This window comes from Lepidochelys kempii, chromosome 1 (assembly GCF_965140285.1).
Source record: "Lepidochelys kempii isolate rLepKem1 chromosome 1, rLepKem1.hap1, whole genome shotgun sequence".
Classification (NCBI taxonomy): domain Eukaryota; kingdom Metazoa; phylum Chordata; order Testudines; family Cheloniidae; genus Lepidochelys; species Lepidochelys kempii.
Genome location: NC_136380.1, coordinates 339,981,090 through 340,005,638, shown reverse-complemented (window position 1 = coordinate 340,005,638; position 24,549 = coordinate 339,981,090). Strand labels below are relative to the sequence as shown.

General features: G+C 40.2%; 1 protein-coding gene across 24 annotated transcripts in view; it reads left to right on the top strand.

The window, feature by feature from the left end:
- The window catches only part of CELF2 (CUGBP Elav-like family member 2), a 713,903-nt gene that overhangs the window by 536,736 nt on the left and 152,618 nt on the right, over positions 1-24,549 (top strand). For all 24 annotated transcript variants that reach the window (XR_012156850.2, XR_012156851.1, XR_012156849.2 and 21 more), the window contains one exon: positions 14,165-14,361. Coding sequence is in view for 21 of the 24 variants with exons in the window: in XM_073328793.2 (XP_073184894.1) it covers positions 14,165-14,361 (197 nt within the window). In the remaining 3 variants the exon portion in view is untranslated. The remainder of the gene's footprint in view (positions 1-14,164; positions 14,362-24,549) is intronic.

Below are 24,549 nucleotides of genomic sequence, written 5' to 3'. Positions count from 1 at the left end.
AAAAAACAAAATAAAAATCAACTCAATCATTAATGAGGTGAAAACTCTTTTTTAATATATGGATCATTCATGAAACTGGGTAAAAATGTTATTCGGGTCACCTGGCTACATGATAGAAAATGTGGTTCATACTTTAAGGGACAACATGATTGCTGCAATGTTAAAAAAAATACGGTTATTTGTTTTAAATATGCTCAAGCAACGCAAGGATTAAAAATGACAGTTTGGCTATGGGGTCTTTCTTTCAGTTCAGAAAAATATAGAACATCACTGAGTGGCCCTTTCCTCCTAAATGAGGCCATTAGTAAGTCTGTGTATAAAGTTCTTCAGCAACAGAAGAATAGATTTAGAAAAATCCTCTTCCATCATTGCCCTAAAGTAGTGGTTCCCAAACTTGTTCCTCCGCTGGTGCAGGGAAAGCCCCTGGCGGGCCAAGCCGGTTTGTTTACCTGCCGTGTCCGCAGGTTAGGCTGATCGCAGCTCCCAGTGGCCGCAGTTCGCTGCTCCAGGCCAATGGGAGCTGCTGGAAGCAGCGCGGGCCGAGGGATGAACTGACCGCCGCTTCCAGCAGTACTCATAGTACACAGGGCAGGGGGATGTAAGAAGTAGTGTTTATAACAGGCTTAAGTGCTGTAAAAGAGCAGAGTATTGTTATAAAGCCTCCAGTTCTCCAAAGACCTGTCTTCACAAATTAGCCTTTTCTACTCTCTGGAAACTGTGGCATGAAGAGTGGTGATTCCTATAAATCACAACACATCTCACAATCATGTAACTGCTGACGAAGCCCTGGACTCATTGCTTCCACAGGTTAGGCAAATTACAGTGAGCCTAAAAACACATCTACAGATACTGAAAAATCTTTTCTGTTACCCATTGCAAATTTAAACTGAAAGAATTTGCACTTTATGTGGTGGCTACAAGGGGGCCCATCATGTAGTCACATCTTTTTTCCTCTCCCTTCTCACGTACCTCAGCTGTATCTCTCCTGGAAAGCTGTCAAACTGTCCACCAGAACTGGAATCCTTTCTCAGCTGCTAATAAAACCACTATGGTAAACAATAAGCCATCAAGATAAGCTCTTCCCCAGAATATATAATTAGGAAGTTACCTCATCCTTTTAAATTCCCCCAGCTACAAGTATTTTCTGTGACCTTAAAATACACAGTAGTGGCAAATTTTCAGGCATATTTTCCTGTCAATTGGCAAAAGTTCCAAAATGGCTGCCTTCTAATGTTTTCCTACGGATACGTTTGCTCAGAATACCATGGAAACGCAAAACAAAAGATGGATGTTTAACCTCAAAAGTGTTTTCCTAAATCACTGCCATATGATTTTGGAATGGTACTAAGGGGCGGTGGTGGTGGTTGCTGGGCTTTTTTTAATGGTTAATATATGTTTTTTATTGCAATATATTCCAATTCTTGTGAGGTGTTCATTTTTAAATGTCTTTAACGTGACAGTTGCTGGGTTTGTTTTTTTTTAAAAATTGTGTTTGTTTTTTTACAAACCTCAAAGTAATGTTGCAACCACATTGTCCTGTGGAGCAAAATAATTTAATTGCAACATCAGGATAAATAGCTCTAGCACAACTTCAAGCATAATAACTACACCTTCCAGTTTACATTAAAAGGCTGAGATCCTTTGATGGCTAATTTTGTGCCATCTTGTTTCTTCTGTGACCAACATTTTCACAATCGTAAAAACATGAAAGTTTGGCAACCCAAAATGCTAATGAAAACTAGTCCTTTACAAAGTGTTTTGAAAACACATTGCAGTAGAACATGCAGTTCTTAGCATATGCATCATGGAAACAGCGACTCACTTCAACATGGGCACAAATCGTTTCCTTCTGTCTTGCAAATTTGAATCAAGCATTGTTGTTGTTAAAAATTGCAGCAGTAAATCTCAACGTTTGAGGTTCACAGATGAAAGCCTTCCCAGCTGTAACCCATTATCATGGTTGCCTACTTGGGCATTGAGACTTGCATAACCTCCCAATGAGTTACTGAAGATGAGCTGAGTTGAGGTATACCCCTCAGTGTTTGCACTCTACAAGGGCCTGATCCTGCCACCTTTCTTCACTTTGGGTAGTACCTTACTCCATAGGCAAACTCCATTGAAATCCAATGGGACTATTCGTGGCATAATGTACTGTTCAAAGTACTGGCAGAATCAATCCCTAAGGATGGAATTTTCGTAAGCACCCAAGGGATTTGGGAGCACATTAAAAGTCAGTGGAACTTGTTCTTTTCACATCCCTTAAGTGCTTTTGAAAAGCCTACCCTAAATGATTACATTTAGTGATAATATGAGTCACTATAATCTCTCAGCTGTTATCACGATTCCCTCCTGCACAATGATGTCCAGTGGTTAGATCATGGCAGTGAACAGCAGAATAATTGGGTTGTATTTGCTACTGTGAAAGCTTAGGCCAGTTATTTATCTTTCTCTTTACATGGGGGTTATCATTATCTTCTTTGTTGACCAGTCATGCGGAACCAGCATAATTCAAGTAGGTTTTTCATTATTAAATAGGAAAAAGATGGAAGAGGAGAGAGTGGAGGCAAGTCTCACCCTCTTTTAAAAACTGTAAAATCTGCATTTCTTCCAACTTGTGCACAGCACTAGCTAACTTAGCTACCTTTATAAAAGCATCCACCACTTCAGTATCAGAGCACCTCCCAAAGAGTGGATAACCAAAAGCAATGAGGCTTTATTTTCCTGCCTACTTTCCCTGAGGCAGTTGAGGCTATGGGGTTTTCAGTTTATGTTTAAATGCTATTTCCTCCTCCTCTCCCACTGTACCATGCCAGTCCCTGGAATTTGATTTTCATCATTTTTGTTTGTATTACAGTAGCATTGAGAACCCCCAGTGGAGAGCAGGGACCCACCGAGGTAGGCACTGTATACAGACTAAGAGTCTGTCCTACCCGCAAAGACCTTACAATCTAAACAGGCAGACAAAGTTTCGAGGAGGAACAGAAGCAAATTACCCAAGGTCGCATGCAGCAGATCAGTGAGAGAGAGAATGTTTCTCAGGTCTCCTGATTCAAAATCCAGGGTCTTTCCATTAGACCACACTGGCTTGGAGTATCTGCCTTGTAACTTTTTCCTGTCTCATCCTGAGCTCACAGCCCAGATTCCCACATAATTAACTCATTCACTTAAAACTCTGATTTTCTGGTGCCGTCCCCCAACTGCAAATCATGCCCTGAACTCAGCAGGGAAAGTAAGGGCTCAGTCCACATCACAGAAAGCCCTTTTTCAGCTCTGAGTCATTGAGCACCTTGTTGGCAGAGTCTCTGTCACACTGGGCAGTGCCGTGTTAAACTTTTTGAGCCCTGCATCAAAGTGGACTAGCCGCACAAATCTGTGAGGGGTGCACTAGTGGAGGATGGGGGGGGGGGGAATTCTCCTCCAAGGTGCACATCTTTCTTCCTGACAACTCAGGTGCTGTAGTTGGAGAGCCTGGTATCACAGTCACTCGCTTGGCTGTATCCCACGTACCAAGAAGTGGGAAACCAGCTGAGCTCCTTAAGATGTTTGGCATCGATAAAGATGCCATCGTGCTGGCTGTTAAAGTGGCAGTTTCCAAATCAAGGAATGCAGAGTAGTTTGAAGCATCGCACATTGTGTTACATTGGACCAGTGTTCAAAACTATACTGTAACTTGGAGGAGAAGGTGCTTAAAATATATGCAGAGAAGGTCTAATAAAAATACAAGATTTAAACAAAAAAACTCTCAGCAGCTGTACTGGTGCATTGTAAAACACACTCCTAAGTGCATTGTGAAACAGATCATTCCAACCACATGTTGTAAGGAAACAAGTGTCATACTGTGCAACAATGTGTCTGCACCTGTCAGCAAAGTGATCTTTTGGAGTGATAGCAGAGTGTGAGAATTTCAAAAGGAATTAAGCAATTATATTTAGAGCCAATATTTTTCCTTAGGAATTCATTGTAGAGTTTTGTTTCAAATAAAGATAGTTACACACACACTTTTATTTTATTTTTTTTTAATATTCTCTCCCCCTGTTATATTTTTTCCTGGACAGGTTATACATATGCTAATAGAATTATGCCTATTATTGCAAGCATAGTGCTGCTTGTCAATGAAGCTTCATTAACAGCGTTATCACTGCCTGACATTTATCTTATAATTTTCCAGAATTGACTGTTACATCTCCATGGAAACCCAAATTGCAATTGAAACAAGTGAGATAATAAAGGTATCCATAGCAATTGACAGCATGCAAGCCCGGTATATTTGCAGGATACATTTTTTATAGTTCCTTAGATAAATCTGCTGCATTAGAGATTTTTAATATTACCTGTCCGCTCTCTTATTGTGACAGCTATTTATTGCAAAAGTTTACCACAACATCTTTGATTCTAGTGTTGAATTAGGTTGATACATTTTATTGGACTCATCAAGAGATATTAGAGCACTGAAGATGTAAATTTCACTGTCTTTTTTGATTAAATATGAAATTCTTTATGGTTGATTATGATACTATAAAGAATTTTTTTTTGAAACAGCAGTAACTTGTGATTGCTGGGTTTTTTTTCCTTTTAGTATGCAAGAAAGATCTTGTACTATTTTTTTTCCTCATACCTAAGGACTTGAGCTCTTTAAGTTCATGACTCTAAATCAATTTAGATAGTGCCTCAAAGCATAGAGTCATGAAACTGGAGTGGGTCCAGAGTGAATTAATCTGAAATTAATTTGATTTTGAAAGGCTCCATCTGGCTGTGTTTGGAAAAGGCCATTAGACAGATATATAAACAAGTGATAGTCTGTATTCTATGTGCCAGATGTGGTGTCAAAAAAATGAAGAAATGAATTTTAAAAAAATCAGCTGAGGGGGATTTTGATATAATGCTCATCCACTTGAAATTACAATTACATTACAATTTGGGAAATCTGTTTTTATTGATATTTCTAAAGAGGGTACGGGATACAAAGGAGGGCCTGATAGTATATTATTTTTAAAAGTAAGAAAATTGAATGTCACAGCTTGCTTTGACTATTTCAGGTATTTCACATAAATAAGCACAGCTGAATGCAACTGGCTAAATCCTTAATATGCGCAGTGTTGTGATCTTCCATTCCATTTTTAAGAAAGCTACTTCGATAAAGCAGCAATATTGGACGTGAGTTGTTGGCCTCCCCCTTTTTGACATATGCGTTTGGACCCTATTAAAATAACATTCTGGGTCTCGTAAAGCTCTGCAGTAAGCTGGTGGATGTGTGTGTTTGTGCCATTCTTGGAATCTGTTAGTCTAAAGTACTTCCTGCAATAATCAGTTGGCTTTACTGCAGGGGAACTGGTACTGTTTTTCAAAACAAATGTTTTCCCCCTTCTTGGACATTGTGTCCCATTTACAACTAAGAAAATCCTTGTAAATCTCAGAATAACGTGGATAAATGCCATTCTGGAGAGACAACTCACTAAAATTGCACATTGTTAGTTATTCCCTTTTAAAACATTTTAAAAAAAAACCTTTCATATCTGGTGTCTGAAGTCTTTTGAGCCAAGGAAGAAGGGAATTGAGTAATAACTTAGTAAATGTTTAGCCATAAGTGTTTAGAATCTGTGGAGAGGCTGAGGTTGTTGACAAGAAAACAGATGCTTCTACGTGATCTGAATTTTAAGCGCATGGCAGTATTCTAATTCAACTGCCGGCATGTCACAAGAATGTGAGCATTTTGGTGTAATCAAATTTTTAAAAAAGCAAAACCTGTTAATGCCAATAAATGTCTCCTGTCACACAGAAAAGAAGTACACTTCATTGTAAAAAGTGTCTAATTAGGAAAGCACAACATTAGTAATCATTGCCATTAATATTAAGTGGTCAGCTATCTCAAAATCGGTTACATTTTTTAAAAATATGTAAATTAGTCTTCCAAGTGCATAATTATGACTGCAGAACTACATGAGCTCTTGCACTGATTATCTGAATTGCAGTAGTAACTAGAGGCCTTTGTTGGGGCCCCATTGTTTATGCTAGACATGATACAAACTTTTAAGCAACAAAGACACAGTCTCTGCCCCCAAAGAGTTTACAATCCCATGTGAAGACGCAACTGGAAAAGATGTGAAGGACTGAAACAAACTAGTGTACCGTAAACAATGCCCATTGTTCACCACCATCCTAGCGGCGGTCAGCTGCCAGGCAGAGGTGCATTCTGAGAAAGGATTTGAAGAAGAATAAAGTTAGTGGTTTTTACAGACCTTGGTATCCTTACAACTAGAATGTCCAATTGAAAAACACGGAGACAAATATGTATGAAGCAACTGTCTTTGAGTAAATCAACAGAAAGCAAAGAACAGGTCAACAGAAAGCAAAGAACATTAAAATGTAAAGCTCCCACAATGGGCGTTTGTTATGTCATGGTTTTGTGTGTATGTGAATCACTTCTCTCTGCAAGATAGAATAAGGCAGTCGGTAATTAAACGCACATGGTAAGCGCTCCATAGCCATTGGCTACATGCAGTTACAGTTATAATGGTAATCAGCTATCTACACACACTAAACATCAAGGAGCAGAACTCTGAACCTTCAGCTCCTAAAGCACAGGTCTCTGCAACCTGAACTCTAAGTTTTTCCTTTAGTGATAGCTGTATGATGTATAGACTAGGATTTTTAAAAAAACAAAAACCTAAGAGTGTTAAACACCCAAATCAGTAGGCTCCTTCGAAAATCCATTTTAGAGGACTAGACCACTGAACACGTAAACAGAAGGAGTTGGTCCCCTCTCTAGGTTGATACATATGGTCAGTTGTGTGTATATAGTTGTTTATGCTATTGGCTGAGCTAGCAAAGCTATTTTATAAACTTACTAAGTAGAAGCCTTTGTCTGTTGGAGCTGAAAGGCATATATTTTATTCCTCATGCTGCATATATGTGGGTAACTGTACAAATTAGGCATGCATCCAATGAAGTGAGCTGTAGCTCACGAAAGCTTATGCTCAAATAAATTTGTAAGTCTCTAAGGTGCCACAGGTCCTCCTTTTCTTTATACGAATTAGGTGTCTGTGTATAGTATGTATGCATCTGTAAATCCTTACAAATGGTTCTAAGAGAGAATGTGCAGGCATAGCTAACTGGAAGAGCTGGGATCTCTAGGTTTCTCTGATTTTATTAATTGATTTGAACATAGCTTTTTTGAAGATTTGATGCAGCAAATGCACAAAGACTGCAGGAATATTGTTACTTGACTGCACAATTTAGGAAACATTCACTGTCCAAAAATATTACATTAACATAAAGTTAATCTGTCGTTTGACTTGGCAAAAGTACAAGGCATTCAGAGTTCAATCTGAAATCATGGCCTTAAATCAATCGGTTTTGACTAGACACATAAGCAGGGCTGGCTCTGCCATGCTGGCTAAGCAGCTGATGGCCTGGGGCAGTTAAACATCCACTAACTGTTTGCATGGGTGACTGTAATTTGGTAGGGGCAGACATTGACAGGTTTGTCTTGGGCAGTAGAACTCCTAGAACCAATTTATGAAGCTGTAAATCCCCATAATAAAGGATCCTATTTGCTACAATATGTGCAGCAAGTTGAATAGTTAAGGTCCAATTGACAGAGATTATTGGGATTTTCCTTGTCTCTTCAGCTGCTCCTATAATAATAACGTATATCCAAGCCTTGCGTTGCATATGCTAAATTTGGATTCAGTGGTGAAACAAGAGAACATCTATTACAGCAACTGTGGTTTGCATGATACGGCGTTTTGCATGATATTACATAGCCAGAGATTTAGCAAATAGATCAGTGCCAGAAGCTGGGCTCTGCCAACACCTGAAGAAATGACGTATTGTGAATTATTTGGGAATAAATAATTAAATTTGTGAATTTTGAACTATTTGCTGGCCCAGTAAAAGGGATTTTCTCATCTACTGTCTTTCTAAAGCACTAACATGGCTGCAAATATTTTCTGCAAACCATGAAGGCAATCTGTGAAAAATATCTTTGCATTTATCATTCACTGCTTATGACTTGATTATTATTAGACATTGGCAAGGAAAAAATAATATTGTAATGAACTGGTTCACTCAGAGCATTGCAAGTCTGGGGTTAAAATTGCAATCAAAATAGTTAATGTCATAGTTTAAGTATGTGCCATTGACTACTGGATGGAGTCAGAACTGCTCAGCTGTTTGTCATAAACCATAATCTGTTAACAGAATGAGTAAGGGTCAGTGATTTGGGGGCTGAAGGGATGGGCGTTCTCTCCCTACTGCATTGCTGTGAAGTTCCAACTGCCCTTGATATGCAGAATATAGTGAAAACATAAGAGCGGCCGTACTGCGTCAGACCATTGGTCCATCTAGCCCAGTGTCCTGTCTTCCGACAGTGGCCAATGATGGTGCCCCAGAGGGAATGACCAGAACAGGTAATCATCAAGTGATCCATCCCCTGTCGCCCATTCCCAGCTTCTGGCAACCTTGCAATTCTATGTAAATACCAGTTTGTTATCCAAGCACCAGGGCAGCATGAATAGAGTTCCAAAGCAGAGGGGGGCATTATAAGTCTTGTATTATTTGTGTACAATATGATGGCATGCACTGGAGTGAAAGCCCTGCAGTGCACTGTTGTGTTAACGAGCTATGGTGTCAAATCTATTTAGCAGTAGCTTTTATGGATACATATGGAACTTAATTTAATTAGAATAATGAAACATAGTCATTTATAGGAGTGTAGCACAGGGTGTCACACCAAGAGATAGTGATGATTTGCTAAGAGGCATTCTTCTGACTGAATACATTTTGAGCCGCTGCTCCAGGGAAGTGCTTTGGGACAATAAGCTCCTGGAGGGGCCATCTTTTCCATGAGATGTTGTCCTGATCAAGTGTGGTTATTAAAAACCCAAAGGCACTTTTTTATTTTATCGTGCAAGCAGCGGTGTCCCATGATGTCCTGGCCAAAATCCAATTTGGGTAATTACATCCTGCATCTATAAAATCCCCCACCCCTCACAGTTTCAATTGGATATGATATTGTTCTTTACTTTCTGGCTCTCAACTGCTGTGTGGCAATGCTGTGTGGTGTTACGCCTCCGTTGCACGTCACCCGAGGATGAAGTCATTCCTGCATATGGCAAGTTTGTAAAGCACCTTGTAATCCTTCCAGGTAAAGGGTGCTTATAAACCTATGACAATACAGTAATTTATATGGTCAGCACATCAGCTTTACCTATAAGGATTTCAGGGCAGGGACTGGCCCTTGTCTGTGCGGGCCCAGAACCCAACCCAATTGGTCCCCAATCCCAGTTGGGGCCTACGGGCACTAAATATTGACTACTATGAAACTAACGTGCCTCTGTATTAAGATGGATTTAATAGTTCATTCATCTGCAGCCTATTATTTCCTTATACATTTCCCAGCCTTTCTACGTCTATAGGGCATTAATACTGTCAAGCTGGGGGTGGCGGCTTAGTAATTTGTTTACAATTAAGCCCGTGTTTTGTAGCCCTGGATCATAAAAGGAAAGGTAAATCTGGACAAAACATTAAAATGATTGGAGTCGGGTGAGGCTTGGGATGGGAAGAGGAGCTAACCAAAATAAAACTGTCAGAAAGGTTCACATCAGGCCAAGAAACAGGCCTGAACAGAAGCTATTTTGGTCACTGCCACAGACTGTTGAACAATTGGCTCTTTATTAATGGAAATGAGCCTAGACTGGTATCTTAAGATCCAGACCCAAACACTGTGGTTCCGGGGCCCATCTCTAATTAGTAATAAATTCACTCCCAGTAGATTTGCTGGGATTAAAAATAAGGGTGGGGTGCTGCTAGTAAACGTAAGTAATATCAAAACAATCCTTCGCTCCTCAGAGAGTGGCCCTGTCAGCTTCCTGAAATGATGGAACAATAGGTAGGTTATTAGAAGGAAAATTGGCACAAATGGAGAGAAAGGATGCTCTGGCAGCAACCATAAGCAGTCAGCCACTCACTGGCTTAATCTCTGCCCTCAGGCTGCTCTCCACAATATAGATGACACCTTGTCAGTGATTAGTATAACGTGCTGGGTCACCCATGAGTCCAGTGGACTAAATTGGCCATAGAGGGAGGCTTACTGCAGCGCAGAGGCAGCTGGTCACATAACCTAAATTTTCTTTTCGATATATCATCATCTGGGTACTGACAGTAATTGTCATGGGATTCTGCTCTCGTTAGTATGCCCTAGACACAGCTCCCTTTTGTGCTCACACTTTCAAGAAATAGTAGAGGCCTTAAGCTTTCCAGAGTATTGATTTGTTTCCTCTTGGAAATAAAGTTTTGTGTGTGGTTTCTTTTTTTTTTTCCTTGTTATTTCCTGAGTAAGGGGGAGACGGGAGAGAGCCACTTCCACTGAGTTCCGGTGTATCAGCAAAGCCAAGTAACAAAACCACTCCTTCTCATTGATGACTAATACAAAATATTTTCTAGGCAAGAGAAAGTTAAGGGCCTAGGGATTTTTCCTCCTTTAGTTGGGGTTTCCTTTTTTAGGTTTTTTTTTTGGCGGGGGGGGGGGGGGGTCTTCTTGGAGATTATGCCATTCATCTCATCATCTGGACCATTCCCTACTCAAAAGTACATTAATTATTTCCCCAAACAGACAATGTGATAGCTGAACCTTAATGCAGGTGTTTGTGGGATTGTGATTCTCAGCATGTGCTCGGAGTAGACCGTAGGAATTGGATTAATGAAAACCAGTTCTTCCCCTCCCTATTTTTCCCCCAGTTGAGTTGTCTTTATGATTGGTCCTAATGCATTAGCCTCCTATGGTGATGGGCTCTATTGTAAAATCCTAAAATAGATTGTGGGCCCAAGGGATGTGTTAGCCTCAACTCTCATTGAACTCAGTGGCAAGTGAGAGAGCTCCAAACCTACAAGGAGGCATTCAGCACCTTCAAAGACTAGCCCATGTATGCCCACAGAAACACATCCTATTTATGTAGATATAACTTGCCTACCCCCATTTTTTACTGGTGTCAATATACTTTTAAGCCCAACACCACTGTTGCAAATAGGAAAACATTATAAACCCGTTGAACAGTTGGGTAAGTTTACATGCACAGGGACAAATTTTGTTCTCCCTTCACCCACCTGCTGTGTCAATGAGCTTGCACAGGTGTTTCAAAGAAATGGTCACAGAAAGGTTTGAGTGACTTGCCCAAGATAATACAGTGAGTCAGTGGCAGAACCAAGAATGGAAACCCAAGAGCTTTAAATTCCATTGTTCAGTTGTTCGTTTAGGTCCTGATTCAGCAAAGCATTTCAGCAAGGGCTGAAATTTAAACTCAAAATCCATATTCAGTAAAGCACTTAAGAACATGCTTAATGTAATTTAAGGGGGATAAAATTAAAGTTAAGCACGTGCTTAGGTGCTTTGTTGAATTGGGATGGATTTAAACATATACTAAGGGCTTTGCTGAACCAGGGCCGTAATGATGACTGGGATTCATTGGAATGAACACCGACTTTCTTTGTGTTGATGTGTTTTCTAAATGTCACTTCCAGTTGTTTCATTAGTCAGAAACAGAGTGGTGCCATCACATTGCCATTGTTTTTTCCTCTTACCCAGAACAACTCTACCAATGTGTACACTTGTTATCCCACATCAAGTGCAACTTGTGGCATAATGTTGAATATACACACCAGAGGAGAAAAGGAGTGGAGAATATAGCTTTTAATAATGAATTATGTTTGTTAATGTTTCTAAAATATTGCACATGAACATAATAAGGAAAAAAATCAAAGTGCAAGTAAATATGAGTGCAAAATAAAGTGCAAAATATATGAACCAATATAAAGACTATCAAAGTAGAGAGTACATAACAGAAGTTACTAGTCAGTGTTTCTAAAATGGTATGAAATACATAAGGGGGAGGTTTTCAAAGGCCCAAATGGCAATTAAGTGTCTGAATCTAAATGATGGGGAGTTCAGTGTCTAATAGTCATTTATGTCTTTGAAAATCTCCTCTGAAAGATTTTTTTTTTTAACTTTCAAAGGAAAGGCACTATGTAAGTGTGAAATATGGTTCCACAGTTCTCAATGCCAGAAGGGATCATTATGATCATTAGGTCTGACCTGCTGCATAATATTGGCCATAGAATTTCACCTAGTGATTCCTGCATCTAACTCTGATAAGTAAAGTATTGAGGCACCAGACTTACAAGTTGCACTGTATGGGTGAACCCCTGCGTCACATGGAATCCCAGGGCAGTCAGTGAGCCTCTGCATGGGTGGGGAAGGCTGTTTGCATGGAGAAGCTTGCAGGATTAGGGCCTTTGTTTTTTCTGCTGCATTATTTCTCTCTCGTTCATTATGCTGAAATGGATGGGTGATGGCAATGATCCCACAAATCTCCAAAGAGCCACATTAGAGTTCTTGTGATTAGTGAAAGAGCTTTGAAACTAAGAAGGGGTGTAAGACAAGCAAGAATATTTGTACATTAAAGACTATAGAAAGGGATGAGCAAAATCTTTTTTCCCTTATTTAGGCCAGACTCCTACTGGAATCCATAGGAATTTTGCCTGAGAAGAGACTTGCAGGTTTTTCACCTGCAGTAATTCAGGAAAGAGATGAGTCATTGAAGGTTAATAAATGAGTGAAGTTTATTCCATTGCCCATTGAGCCACGTTAAAGAAACTTGAGAAAATGGATGATGGAACTTTTCATCATCAGTTTTGAAATGTGCTTTTCATGTAACTTTTTCTCCTCCAATAACTAAGAAAAGTGCAAAAGTTAATATGGGCATATTCATGTGCTCAGGTGCACTGTGCTTCAGAGGAAGCGAACTACCAAAAACTGAATAATTTGTCTTTACCTAAATTTTAGCCCTCAGGCAGGGAAATTATGCAGGGCTTCAAAAAAAAGAAAAAAAAAAAAAGGTAAAATGTATGGCTTGTTCTTTGTGCAGTCTCCAGCCCTTGGGTGATATGGGTGTTCTCTTCTGGGCAGGTATCAGCTAGAGAACCTATGGTCCAAAGCCACGATTTTCAAAAGTGACAGGTGATTCTGGGTGGCTCAGTTTTTAGTTGATCAACTTTTGACATGCCTTAAAGGGGCCTGAGTTTCAGAGGATGGGTGCTCAGCACTTTCTGAAAACCAGGCCACTTTAAGGTGTGTCAAATTGTTCACCCAAAATCACTACTAGTTACTATTGGAAATCTTGGTCCAAGAAAATAGTTTTTGAAATGATTATTGTTAATTACCAGTGGTGACTTGAGTTTTATGCATTTTACCTTTATTCGGTATATAAAATTATTTGTTTTCCTAACATTCAGGAAAAGTTGTACTCTGTGATATGCAATTTTCCTGCTCCAACAAGTTCAAAATTATCAGCAAGAATTATTTTTTTTTTCAAAATGCATAGTTGTTTCAAACGCAAATGCACATCTGGAAATTAGATAGGGTAGGGAATTTATGGGGTGTGAACGATTTGAAACATGTAATGTTATTTACATGGCGCTAAACTTTTTGAAGCAGTATTTTCATTTTCTGAACAAAGCAGGCAATTCTGCAACCGTCTTCCCCTTCTGAATTGTGCTCTTTGTTTCAGGGTGCACCCATTCCCTTTTTAAAAGTGTAGGCAACTAATCGGCAGCAACCAGCCGCATAGCTGGAGTGTTTTCCATTCTAGGCAATATTATCCTAATTTGATGCACACATGGATGCTTCACACAATCTGCAAATTCATCGCTGGCAACTTGCATTAGTCATCTGACAGATTGCCAAGCATTTCATATTCCTTTCATGTGACTTATTACCACACACACACAAACACACACACACACACAGGCACAGCCTTATTTCTGTCAATAGCTGGTTTGGTGCTGTTTACAGCAGCCGTATTTAGAAATCTCCACTTATTCGTAATTATCCTTCACTTTAAGATGCAAAAGTACTGGCTCGTGGCTTGTATTTTCCAGGTCTTTTCTGCTATAACAGTATTAAGCAGCAGTCTGCAGTGAAAACCAGTCTCAATGAAAAATGTAATGCTGTTTTTGCATTGTTTTTGTTCATAACATTTATACTGTTAATTAAGCACAGTTTTTCCCCCATTGTGCCCTGTTGACATCTTTTTCTGCATCTACTATACATCAAAAATGCTCAGTCTCCTAACTATGCCTGTTATTTTTGTCTCTTTGTTCCACTTTCTAGTAACGGCACAGCTAACAAGATGAATGGAGCTTTGGATCACTCAGACCAACCAGACCCAGATGCCATTAAGATGTTTGTTGGACAGATCCCACGTTCATGGTCGGAAAAAGAGCTAAAAGAACTTTTTGAGCCTTATGGAGCTGTCTACCAGATTAATGTTCTCCGAGACAGGAGTCAGAACCCACCCCAAAGCAAAGGTACAGTAGTAGGATTGTGTTTGTTTACTTTCTGTTTCAAAACTCTCGTATGTGCCTTCAGGATTTCCTAAGGGATGTCTGTTTTTTGAAGCATACTGTATTGAGCCAGCCAGAGACCTAAGAGACGAGCACTTCTGAATACCTATAGATTACTGGCTACCTCCTCTTTGTAAATTGTAGTTTAAATATCTGTTATCTTGAAGAGACCATTCTGGCTGCACAAAATATAACAAAAGAGTGCAGCCCTACTGTAAATTATTATTGCCGAGAGAAATGGAAACCTGAGTGGTCAGTTTCCTTGGATTAGCTCATGAAAAATATAATGTTCCACTTCCTTTCACTTACTCTCTCAGCACCACAGGTGGGAATAATTTGAGGGCTTTAGTAGGAGAGAGCACAATGCTGGGCTCCTACTACATCACCTCTCTGGAGGCAATAAAAGAAGTCCTGCCTTATTTCCAGATTTCTGATTTCTCTCCTGAGGTCACATTAGGGACTAGTTCAGTTGCTGTTACTTATCCAGAAGATAGCTTCCCTTTGTCTTCATTTTTGGTGTATATGTAATATATTTATCCTTACCTCTATATTTCTCTGAGTTATGTATATAGGTATGTATTTATCTGTGTGTCACAGAATACTTTTCCTTGGATAAAATCCCCTTTATTGTTTAATATTTTTGGCATTTTCTGATCTTCTCCAGAATGTGTGCGCTAAATTTTTAGCAGTGTTACAAATCATGAGTGTTCACCTTCAGGCACTGGATCCCTCCAGATGTGCACCCATGCCTGTTCCTGGCAATACTTGATGTTTTTCATCCTTAGTTTCTTCTGACCACACCTTTAAAACACACATTCTGTGGAGAACATCAGAAAGGGATTTTATAGGCCAGCAGCTGATTAACAGGGCTGAGCAACACTCTGTAAAGATTCCCATTCAGGTGGAGGTGATCACTATCCTCTGAGTCAGGATCAAAAATTTTGGATGTTCCCATGTCTTGTAGCAAGCTCATCTGTATATGCTCGGTCAGAATTTTCTTTTCTCTCCTGCGGCAATGGTACTGGTAAGTGTAACAGGGTCAGCGCTCTTTGACCTTTCTCCTTACTGCTCCCCACCCCTGATAAACCAGCGGGACAACTTAATCTGTCCTTGTATATTTTCTATAGTGCCACTGGTGCTTTTGCTGATGCCCTACGTAGATTACATCTGCTCACCAGGCATCAGGTAGTCATATAGGAAGAGTAGCATACAATTTATGTAACTAATAAAATTTCAAGTTCTAGCATTTGAAACTGCAGCTTTGATTGGTACCCATAAAACTGAAGGTATTTTCTTCTTGCAGCATCGGTGCCGTTCTCCCACCGTTGGCTCTACATATTCTGTAAGCAAACGGAAGATGATGTATCTTAGTGAATAGACCCCTGCTATCCTAGCAGAGTTTTCTCATTATGTATTTTTTTCTCTAATGCTAGTTAACAGGTCAGGCAATTGGATTTACTGCAGCCCATGCCACTATGGATGAGCAGACGCCTGCTTAGTGTAAACCACCACAGCGCTGAACTTTGAAGCTGGCTTTATTTAAAGAGCTGATTCCTGACTCTCAGAAAAGCTTTCCCACTAAGCAGAAAATGAAGTGAGGATGGCATTGTAGTGAGCCTGAAGAAGCCCATTTCTTTGATGTTTCCCATTGTTCAATACCTGTCTGTCAGGCAAGTTGAGGGTATGAATAAACTTCACAGACTAATTCTCAAGACTTTATTAGTCCCCTCCCAATCAATCTTTTCTCTAGAATGCTGGTCTTCCTTTTGGCTGTTGTTCTCAGCCAGGGGAGCGGGAGAATTATGTCCACTACATTTTTTTTTAAATGCTGAGCGAGTTTAATCCCAGAAAAAGCCAGACAAACCTGCAGACTTAAATTCTGGTGATACAGCAGTAAGCTGCCCCACCAGTGAGTTCTTCCTATAGAAACCACCTCTGGGGTATGGAAATGTGGCCCCAAGCCTATTCAATCCTTGCTCTGCCAGCGAAGGTGCTTGCTGTAGACACCTCTTCAAGTTCTGGTTGGGCACCTCTCCTCTAGGAACAAGACCTAGATTTTCTTAACCCAGTTATACAAAGGTTTCTGTTTGCCTGAGTGAAGGTTAGAAAATACGCATTATAACCGGGAAAAATCTCTTTTTACTGAAGGCTGTTTCTAATAATGTCTGTGTCAACAACACACGGGAAACACTTTGCCACATTTTAGAAGCAGGGACAGACTTTAGAGTTGGTTTATTCTGAGGGGTGCACTGAATCAGTGCCTGCAGACTACTCAACCACTCAAACCAATTCTTATTTGATATAGATGGGTTGGAATTGGTTGCTGGCTACCCAGAATCTCTTGGGATTGCCTAGAGTTTTATGGGATAACATGTCTTGTAAGGTTTCAGAGTAGCAGCCGTGTTAGTCTGTATCCGCAAAAAAAACAGGAGTACTTGTGGCACCTTAGAGACTAACAAATTTATCTGAGCATAAACTTTCGTGGGCTACAGCCCACTTCATCGGATGCATAGAATGGAACATATAGTAAGAAGATAGATAGATAGATATACACACATATAGAGAATATGAAAAGGTGGAATAAGAGGCTAATTAATTAAGATGAGCTATTATCAGCAGGAGAAAAAAAACTTTTGTAGTGATAGTCAAGATGGCCCATTTAGACAGTTGACTAGAAGGTGTGAGGATACTTAACATGTACATGGCAGAGCGGCATTGCTGGCACATATCATATTGGTAGATATGCAAGTGAATGAGCCCCTGATGGCGTGGCTAATGTGATTAGGTCTTATGATGATGTCACTTGAATAAATATGTGGACAGAGTTGGCATCGGGTTTTGTTGCAAGGATAGTTTCCTGGTCTGTCTTGCTTACAGACAGCCCCCCAACCTGAAGCAAATATTCTCTAGCAACCACACACACCACACAACAAAAACACTAAACCAGGAACCTCCACATCTACCAATGCAATATATGCCATCATGTGCCAGCAATGCCCCTCTGCCATGTACATTGGCCAAACTGGACAGTCTCTACGCAAAAGAATACATGGACACAAATCTGACATCAGGAATCATAACATTCAAAAACCGGTAGGAGAACACTTCAACCTCTCTGGCCACTCAGTAACAGATTTAAAGGTGGCAACTTTGCAACAGAAAAGCTTCAAAAACAGACTCCAACAAGAAACTGCTGAGCTTGAATTATGATGCAAACTAGATACTTGGGTTTGAATAGAGACTGGGAGTGGCTGGGTCATTACACATATTGAATCTATTTCCCTATGTTAAGTATCCTCCCACCTTCTTGTCAACTGTCTAAATGGCCCATCTTGATTATCACTACAAAGATTAGGAGTACTTGTGGCACCTTAGAGACTAACCAATTTATTAGAGCATAAGCTTTCGTGAGCTACAGCTCACTTCATCAGATGCATATCGTGGAAACTGCAGCAGACTTTATATATACACAGAGAATATGAACCAATACCTCCTCCCACCCCACTGTCCTGCTGGTAATAGCTTATCTAAAGTGATCATCAGGTGGGCCATTTCCAGGTTTTCTCCTGCTGATAATAGCTCCTCTTAATTAATTAGCCTCTTATTCCACCATTTCATGTTCTCTGTATGTGTGTATATCTATCTATCTATCTTCTTACTATATGTTCCAGTCTGTGCATCCGATGAAGTGAGCTGTAGCCCACGAAAGCTCATGCTCAAATAAATTTGTTAGTCTCTAAGGTGCCGCAAGTCCTCCTTTTCTTTTCATGTCTTGTAAGTATAGCTTGTGATGGCAATAGAACAACTCCCTGTTTTGCATTGCAAGGTCATGGCTTTGTGTCATGTACAACAACATCATGACCTGGCAAGATCAAGAGATTACTACTTTACATTCTTCAGGATGTGAATTGCAAAAGTGCAAATGCTGGTTGCCATTAGTACCCGTTTTTAAGCACTCCGAATCTAAACGTTGAATAGTGCTTGGTTTTAGAAAGCCTTCACTCCTGCTAGACTAGGGCCCTGTATTTCTGTTAGCTTGGCCAAAGAGATTTCTCTGGGTTGGGCATAGGATCTCTCTGATGAGCTGTTTGTCAGGCTGCAATCTGAGCCTTTTACAACTCTGTCAAAAATAACTAAAGGCTAATTCTTTCTCCTCTGCTGTCATTAAGACAGCCTTCTGTACCCTCTAATCATGAATGTCCTAGTTCACTCATCTCCTAGCTTTTTGTTCCGCTTGCAAATTTTACATAGCTGAAGTTGGAGGAGGAGGAGACAGGTGGAAAGAAGCACTTTACACTTCAGAGAAGTACCTATTTCTCTTTTAGAGTACATGTTGCTCTCATTACATGAGATGTAGAAGCTATATCTTAACCACTTGTAGCCATTAAAGATCCCATGGGACTTTTTAAAAGAGCAAGGGCAATTTAAATTCCTCCGACCTAAATTTCTCTCATATCTTCAGTTGGATTTAAATTATATTCAGCCCTACTCTCTGTCCTCAACGTCTTGTGAAGCATTGTTCATCATCTGTTGTCTTCTATCCCAGGGGTGGCTGCGCTGCGGTCCTTGGGATCATGGTGTTCTCTCTTTAGGTGCCAATCTGGTGGAGCATTTGAAGGGTTTGCACCTCTCCATATTATTCTGGGGGATTGAAGAGTTCATAAAATTTGACTACATTACCCTTTTTTTTCCTCCTGTAGCTTATACCCACCCACGTGTTGCTTTCCACCACAAGAGAAATTCAGAGAATAAAAATATAAAATGTTCTAAAGAGAGTTAAAAATATTGAGTTAAACTTTTGAACTTATCCTCTGCAAGTTGGTTCAAAATTTAGGCAGAACAAATTTATCTGTTCCCTGATAAAGTATGTGCACTTCACATACTTTATATTGATGGAAAGATGCCAAACTTCTTGTAATTTTTGTTAATGAGCATTTTATAACACTACAAATTGACACAACCCTTCACAAATCAAAGTAAGATGTGGTGAAGATTTCCCTTCTTCCTCTCCTCTTCCAAGATCTCCTTTATTCCATTGCCTTGCTGCTTGAGAATAGAGAGAAGCTGGACAGAACTACACTTTTCCTCTGGAATATGATCGGGGGTGGGGGCTTGGGCTCAGAATTTATTTAGAACTCTCCAGGTTATATCCACCTTTACTAAAGAGAGGAATACTGTGGAAAGCAGAGAGGCTGCCTTGTAGTGAGTAAACCTGTGTAATCCATGTAGCCTTTTACAGATTAAGAGAGGGGCTGCTGTGTGAACAATGAGGTGTTCTAGTAAAAGGCTGGTGCTATGTATTATCCTACTTCACATGGTAGTTTGTCTACTGGCAGGCAAGTTTCAGAGTAACAGCTGTGTTAGTCTGTATTCGCAAAATGAAAAGGAGTACTTGTGGCACCTCAGAGACTAACCAATTTATTTGAGCATGAGCTTTCGTGAGCTACAGCTCACTTCAGTAGGTTTTGATAACTCAAGGGTGCATGTGCTACAGGTGTGAGGAGATGGATGAGTAAAGCATGCTGTGTACAAAAACTGTTTGTCATTCTTTGTTATCTAAGAGCTCAATTATGGCCAATCTGATTCAGATGCACGAGTCTGAGAAGGATAGGGACAAAGGGGCCATCCCTTCTCCCTCCTTCCCCAGTGCACCCATTAGCTATCAATCTCTGCTCTGGCAGAGCAAAAGAGGAGCCCAGGCCGCATTGGCCCAAAGGGAGCAAGCACAAGGGAGTGCACAGATATGTCACCATGCTCCTCCCATAAATTCACCTCTACTGTGTGCTTCTCAGACCTGGAGAAGCTAAGCAAGCAGTCTACGCCTATCTAACAGGTGTCATTGGCTGTCAGTGAGAATGCTTCACTCCAGTGCCCCCGAAGATGTTGTGACTGCACCTGGCTTCTGCAAGCATGCGAACTCCCAAGGAACCTGCATAGTGGTGTACCTGATCCCCTCTCCAGCACTGTAGCGTCTTGATTTGGCCATAAGTATCCTGTTCTCTATCCATAACTCCCCTGTGGTCTAATGCTACATGCTCTATATATTGAATAGCTTTTAGCTATCAGTTCTAATGTGTTCTGCTAATGCTAGATAGAACGAGCTCTAGAACCCTTGAGCTAATAAATGCCACAGATCATAAGTTCTTCAAACTTAAATGATGCCATGTGTGCACATGAATGTATGCTTTGTAGAGCTCACTGAGGCTTAAATAAACTCCAGTCTTCTGACTTTGTGTACCATACGGTAACACAGTCTATGTAGCATTGTATAAGAAATTGCAGTGATCACCATTTCAAAGTTAACATTTTATACCTTTAGGAAACAGCTATTCTACACAGTGTGGTAATGGTGTTTTTTAAAGGCAAACACTTATATTTCATAATATATTAAATGCCAATTTATAATGCTGTAAAAAGATATCTTGTTTTTAGGCACAAGTAGAAGGGAGCAGAGTTAAGGTTGCATTATCAACTGCGACACTGGCATTTCTGACTCTTGGATGCTCAATTTCTAAACCTTAAAGAGCATTCACTCCAAACTTATGCATGGGATATACACAACAGTATAAAATATAGTATAGATGTGAGCTGATTTCAACAAAGGTAATTCTTATTTTACAAATCTGCTGGAGTTTTTCAAAGAGGTTTCTCAGAAAGTGGACAGGTGTGAAATTGTGTGTATAATCTACTTAGATTTCCCAGGAGCAGTTCACACAGTGTCACACAGGAGACTAATACACAAAGCTGCTAGCAAAGCAGAGAAGGGACTGTTTTCAAATGGAGAAAGCAACCAGTTATGTGATCAAGGGCAGATTTGAACAGGGAAAGGTTATGGGTCAGGGAGAAAGGGGATGAAGATTGGAGAACCACGGGGATTGGTATTGGAGATCGATATTTTTTTTTCACTCTGTATGTAAATGACTTTGAAGAAAGGACCACTAACGTTATCCAAGTTTTTGGATAATACAAAATGGATTGGATGGGGGAAGAACCAGCAAATAACGTGGAGAAAGGGAGCAGATACAAAGGAGTCTGGCTGGATAAAATGACCCAGGAAAAACAAGAATAAATTTGAGATTTGAGTCATAGTATATGTTAACCTAACACATTTTGCGGATTAAAGAGCAGGAGAAGGATTTTGAGGAGTCATAAAAGCTAGAGCCATGAAAGGACTAGCATGATGCATTGTATGACTGTGGTCAAAGAGGCACTGAGCAAGCAAAGCACAGAACACAATTTAAAAGGAAATACTGTAACACTTAAAAAGGGATTTTTTTTTGAAGATCATGTTTTAACTACTGTTCCTAATATTTAGAACCATTCTATAGAAAACCATCAAGGGCAGTGGTCCAAAGGAGAGTATCATGAATCATAACGGGTCTGGAAGAGTTAAGCTATGGTGAAAGGGCTACAAGGGTTAACTTGAGAGAGTCTTGGAGGGTTGTCTAACAAGAAGGTGGAGAAGAGAAAAGCAGTGGAAAAATTCAGGACTGTACTTGGCTTTTGGGACATTAAAAGTTATAGGGGAATCTGATGGAAGTTTTGCAATGTGCTAAAGTGCATAGTGAGGGTAGAAATAGATAAGCTCTTTCCATTAATATTAAACCCTGAGACGACACAGCATAGACTTGCGGATATTTAAGAGCAGGTTGGACGAACACCTCTCAAGGATGGTCTAGATAATATTTAGTCCTGCCTTGAGTGCAGGGGACTGGACTCGGTGACCTCTCGAGGTCCCTTCCAGTTCTATGATTCTATGATAGAGAAACAGCAGGCAAAAAAAGTGTTTTAACCAAACTCTGCCCCCTTCCCCTCCATGCTGAGGGCAGGATGTTCTTCCACCAGGGGAATCAGAGAATATTCCTCAAGAAAGTTATTCCTTCCACCAGTATTTCAGAGTGCTGCTTCTGATACACAGAGCAGCACCCAATCTGAGCACTGCCCCCAGGTACCCGGTAAGGTAAGGTTTCCTCACTCAAGCAGCTAACAGGATAGAATGGCAAGTCCTTTGTGGGCCCAGCTGACAGTTGGTGATCCGCATTCAGTTTGATGAAGGTCTGAGCCTTCTTGTGACCCATGATATTTTTGCACTGCATGGAGGTGGGGGACAGATGAGGCTAATTTCCTGTCACATATGTGACTGTGAACTTGTCTACATAAATCTGCCTCATCGTAAAATCCAGTCATGGTTTATTGCAAAAGAAGGAACTGCATCAAAACCGACCCAAAGCCCACTGGCAGTCGGAGACAACTTCATTGGTGAGCACAGCTCACGAAGATGTTGTAAAATGAGAGTTATTTAAAATGACCTGTAAAGGGGAATGGTGGGTTTGCCTTTTTTTGCTGATGCTTGGTATACAGAGGGAGCCTGGAAAAGATGTTTTCTGCTTGATTTTCAAAATTAGAAATTTAGATCTTGTTCTCCTTGTATCTCTGGATGAGTGTAGAAGCAACACTTTAATAATCTTTTCATTCTGTGTTTGTACAGCACCTAGTGCAATGGAGTTCTGATCCATGACTTGGGCTCCTAGGTGCTACCGTAACCCAAAAGAAGAATACATCTCAAGAGAGGGAAAGAACAGCTTGTTTGCACAGGCTTGTCTACACTATTTTAGTACTGATTTAACTATATTGATTGAAAACTTTCCAGGAATCTCCAAAAATAGACTATACCGATAAAAGCACCTTTACCTGCATCCACACTAAGGGATTGCACCCGTTTAGCTGTATTGGTTTCTAATGCAGCATGGTTAAATTGGTAGAAAAACTGGGTTGACCAGCCCTTAGAAGAGAAGGGATATATAGTTAAGGTAACCAGGTCAGCTACCTCCGGAGCACCTCCTTAAAGCCTGAGGTGGTTCTGTAGTAACCCTGCTTCGGTTTCCCTGGTCCACAGGACACCTTCTGCACTCCACATCATAGATCAAGATATTCAAAACAAGGTTTCCCTACTGGAGTCCAGTGTATTAAGTCCAACAAGATGGTATAAATGGAATTCAAAACAAAACAAAAAGTCTTCAGCCCAGTCTCCGGCTGCCACAACCCATCCTCCCTGCGGGTCTGTCTTCCTGCTCACCCAGCAGTGATTCCCAGGACATCTTGCCAGGAGTTTAGCCTTCTCACCCTGGAGAGGAACCAAGACCCTCTCTGCCTTCTCTATAGGCCACCTCCCAAGCCTTTGCACTGGCCTCGTTTTTTTATATATCCTAGGCCTGATTGAGTTCCATAACCCACTGGTTACATGACCTTCTCCATTTTCATCACTTGGGAAGGTGAGCTGATCTTGTCACAGGTGGGGATAAGGCTCATCTCTCTTTGAGGGGGTCAGCCAACCTGTGACAGTTGGACTGTTTGCAACTTTGACTTCTGTTAACAACTATTTAATTCTAACCTCTAAGAAACACTTGGGAGAAAGGAAGGTTATGTTAAGGGATCATTGTCCCTGCCTTTTCAATTCAAGGATGAGATACATCCCAATCTATATCTGAGACCCACAGGAAGCCCAGGGAAAGTAGGGAAAGTCCAATTTAGCACTCCTAACATTTCTAAGGAGAAAAAAATAGAAATTCAATATTTTATTTATTATAAAGAAGAGAAAAGAGGCACAAAGCCTCTTTTAAAAATTCTTTTCAGATTACCTTTCAATTCAATTGCAGGGTAATGGGGGAGAAATGTTAAAACTATCATTTCTCCCAACTGAGATTGCTCTGGGGGAAAAAAACATATTGCACCGATATTGATCAAGAAAACTGAGTAGATAAGTATTATCTTCTTTGAAGTTAGAACAGATCTTGTCAAGTAATTAAGACCCATCATTTATTTCTGGGGTATTTTGTAATATCTTTACAAAATCAAATATGATTAGAAATGTTTTCATAAATGTAAAAGGATAAATCTATGAACATATATATTTAATGTATGCAATGCCCTGCCCTGTTGATAACACACAGAAGAGTTAACATCATCATGCTAGGACACAAGACTAGGAATATGAAATTGTATATAAACAAAAATGAAAACAACCAGTCTAGTTTCATTTTCCAAGCTGAATAAAATGCAAAAATATCCATAAAGGCAAGTTGGCAGGGCCTGATGATACTCATCCTAGGATATGTAAGGAACTAGATGAAACAATCTTGGAACTATTAGTAA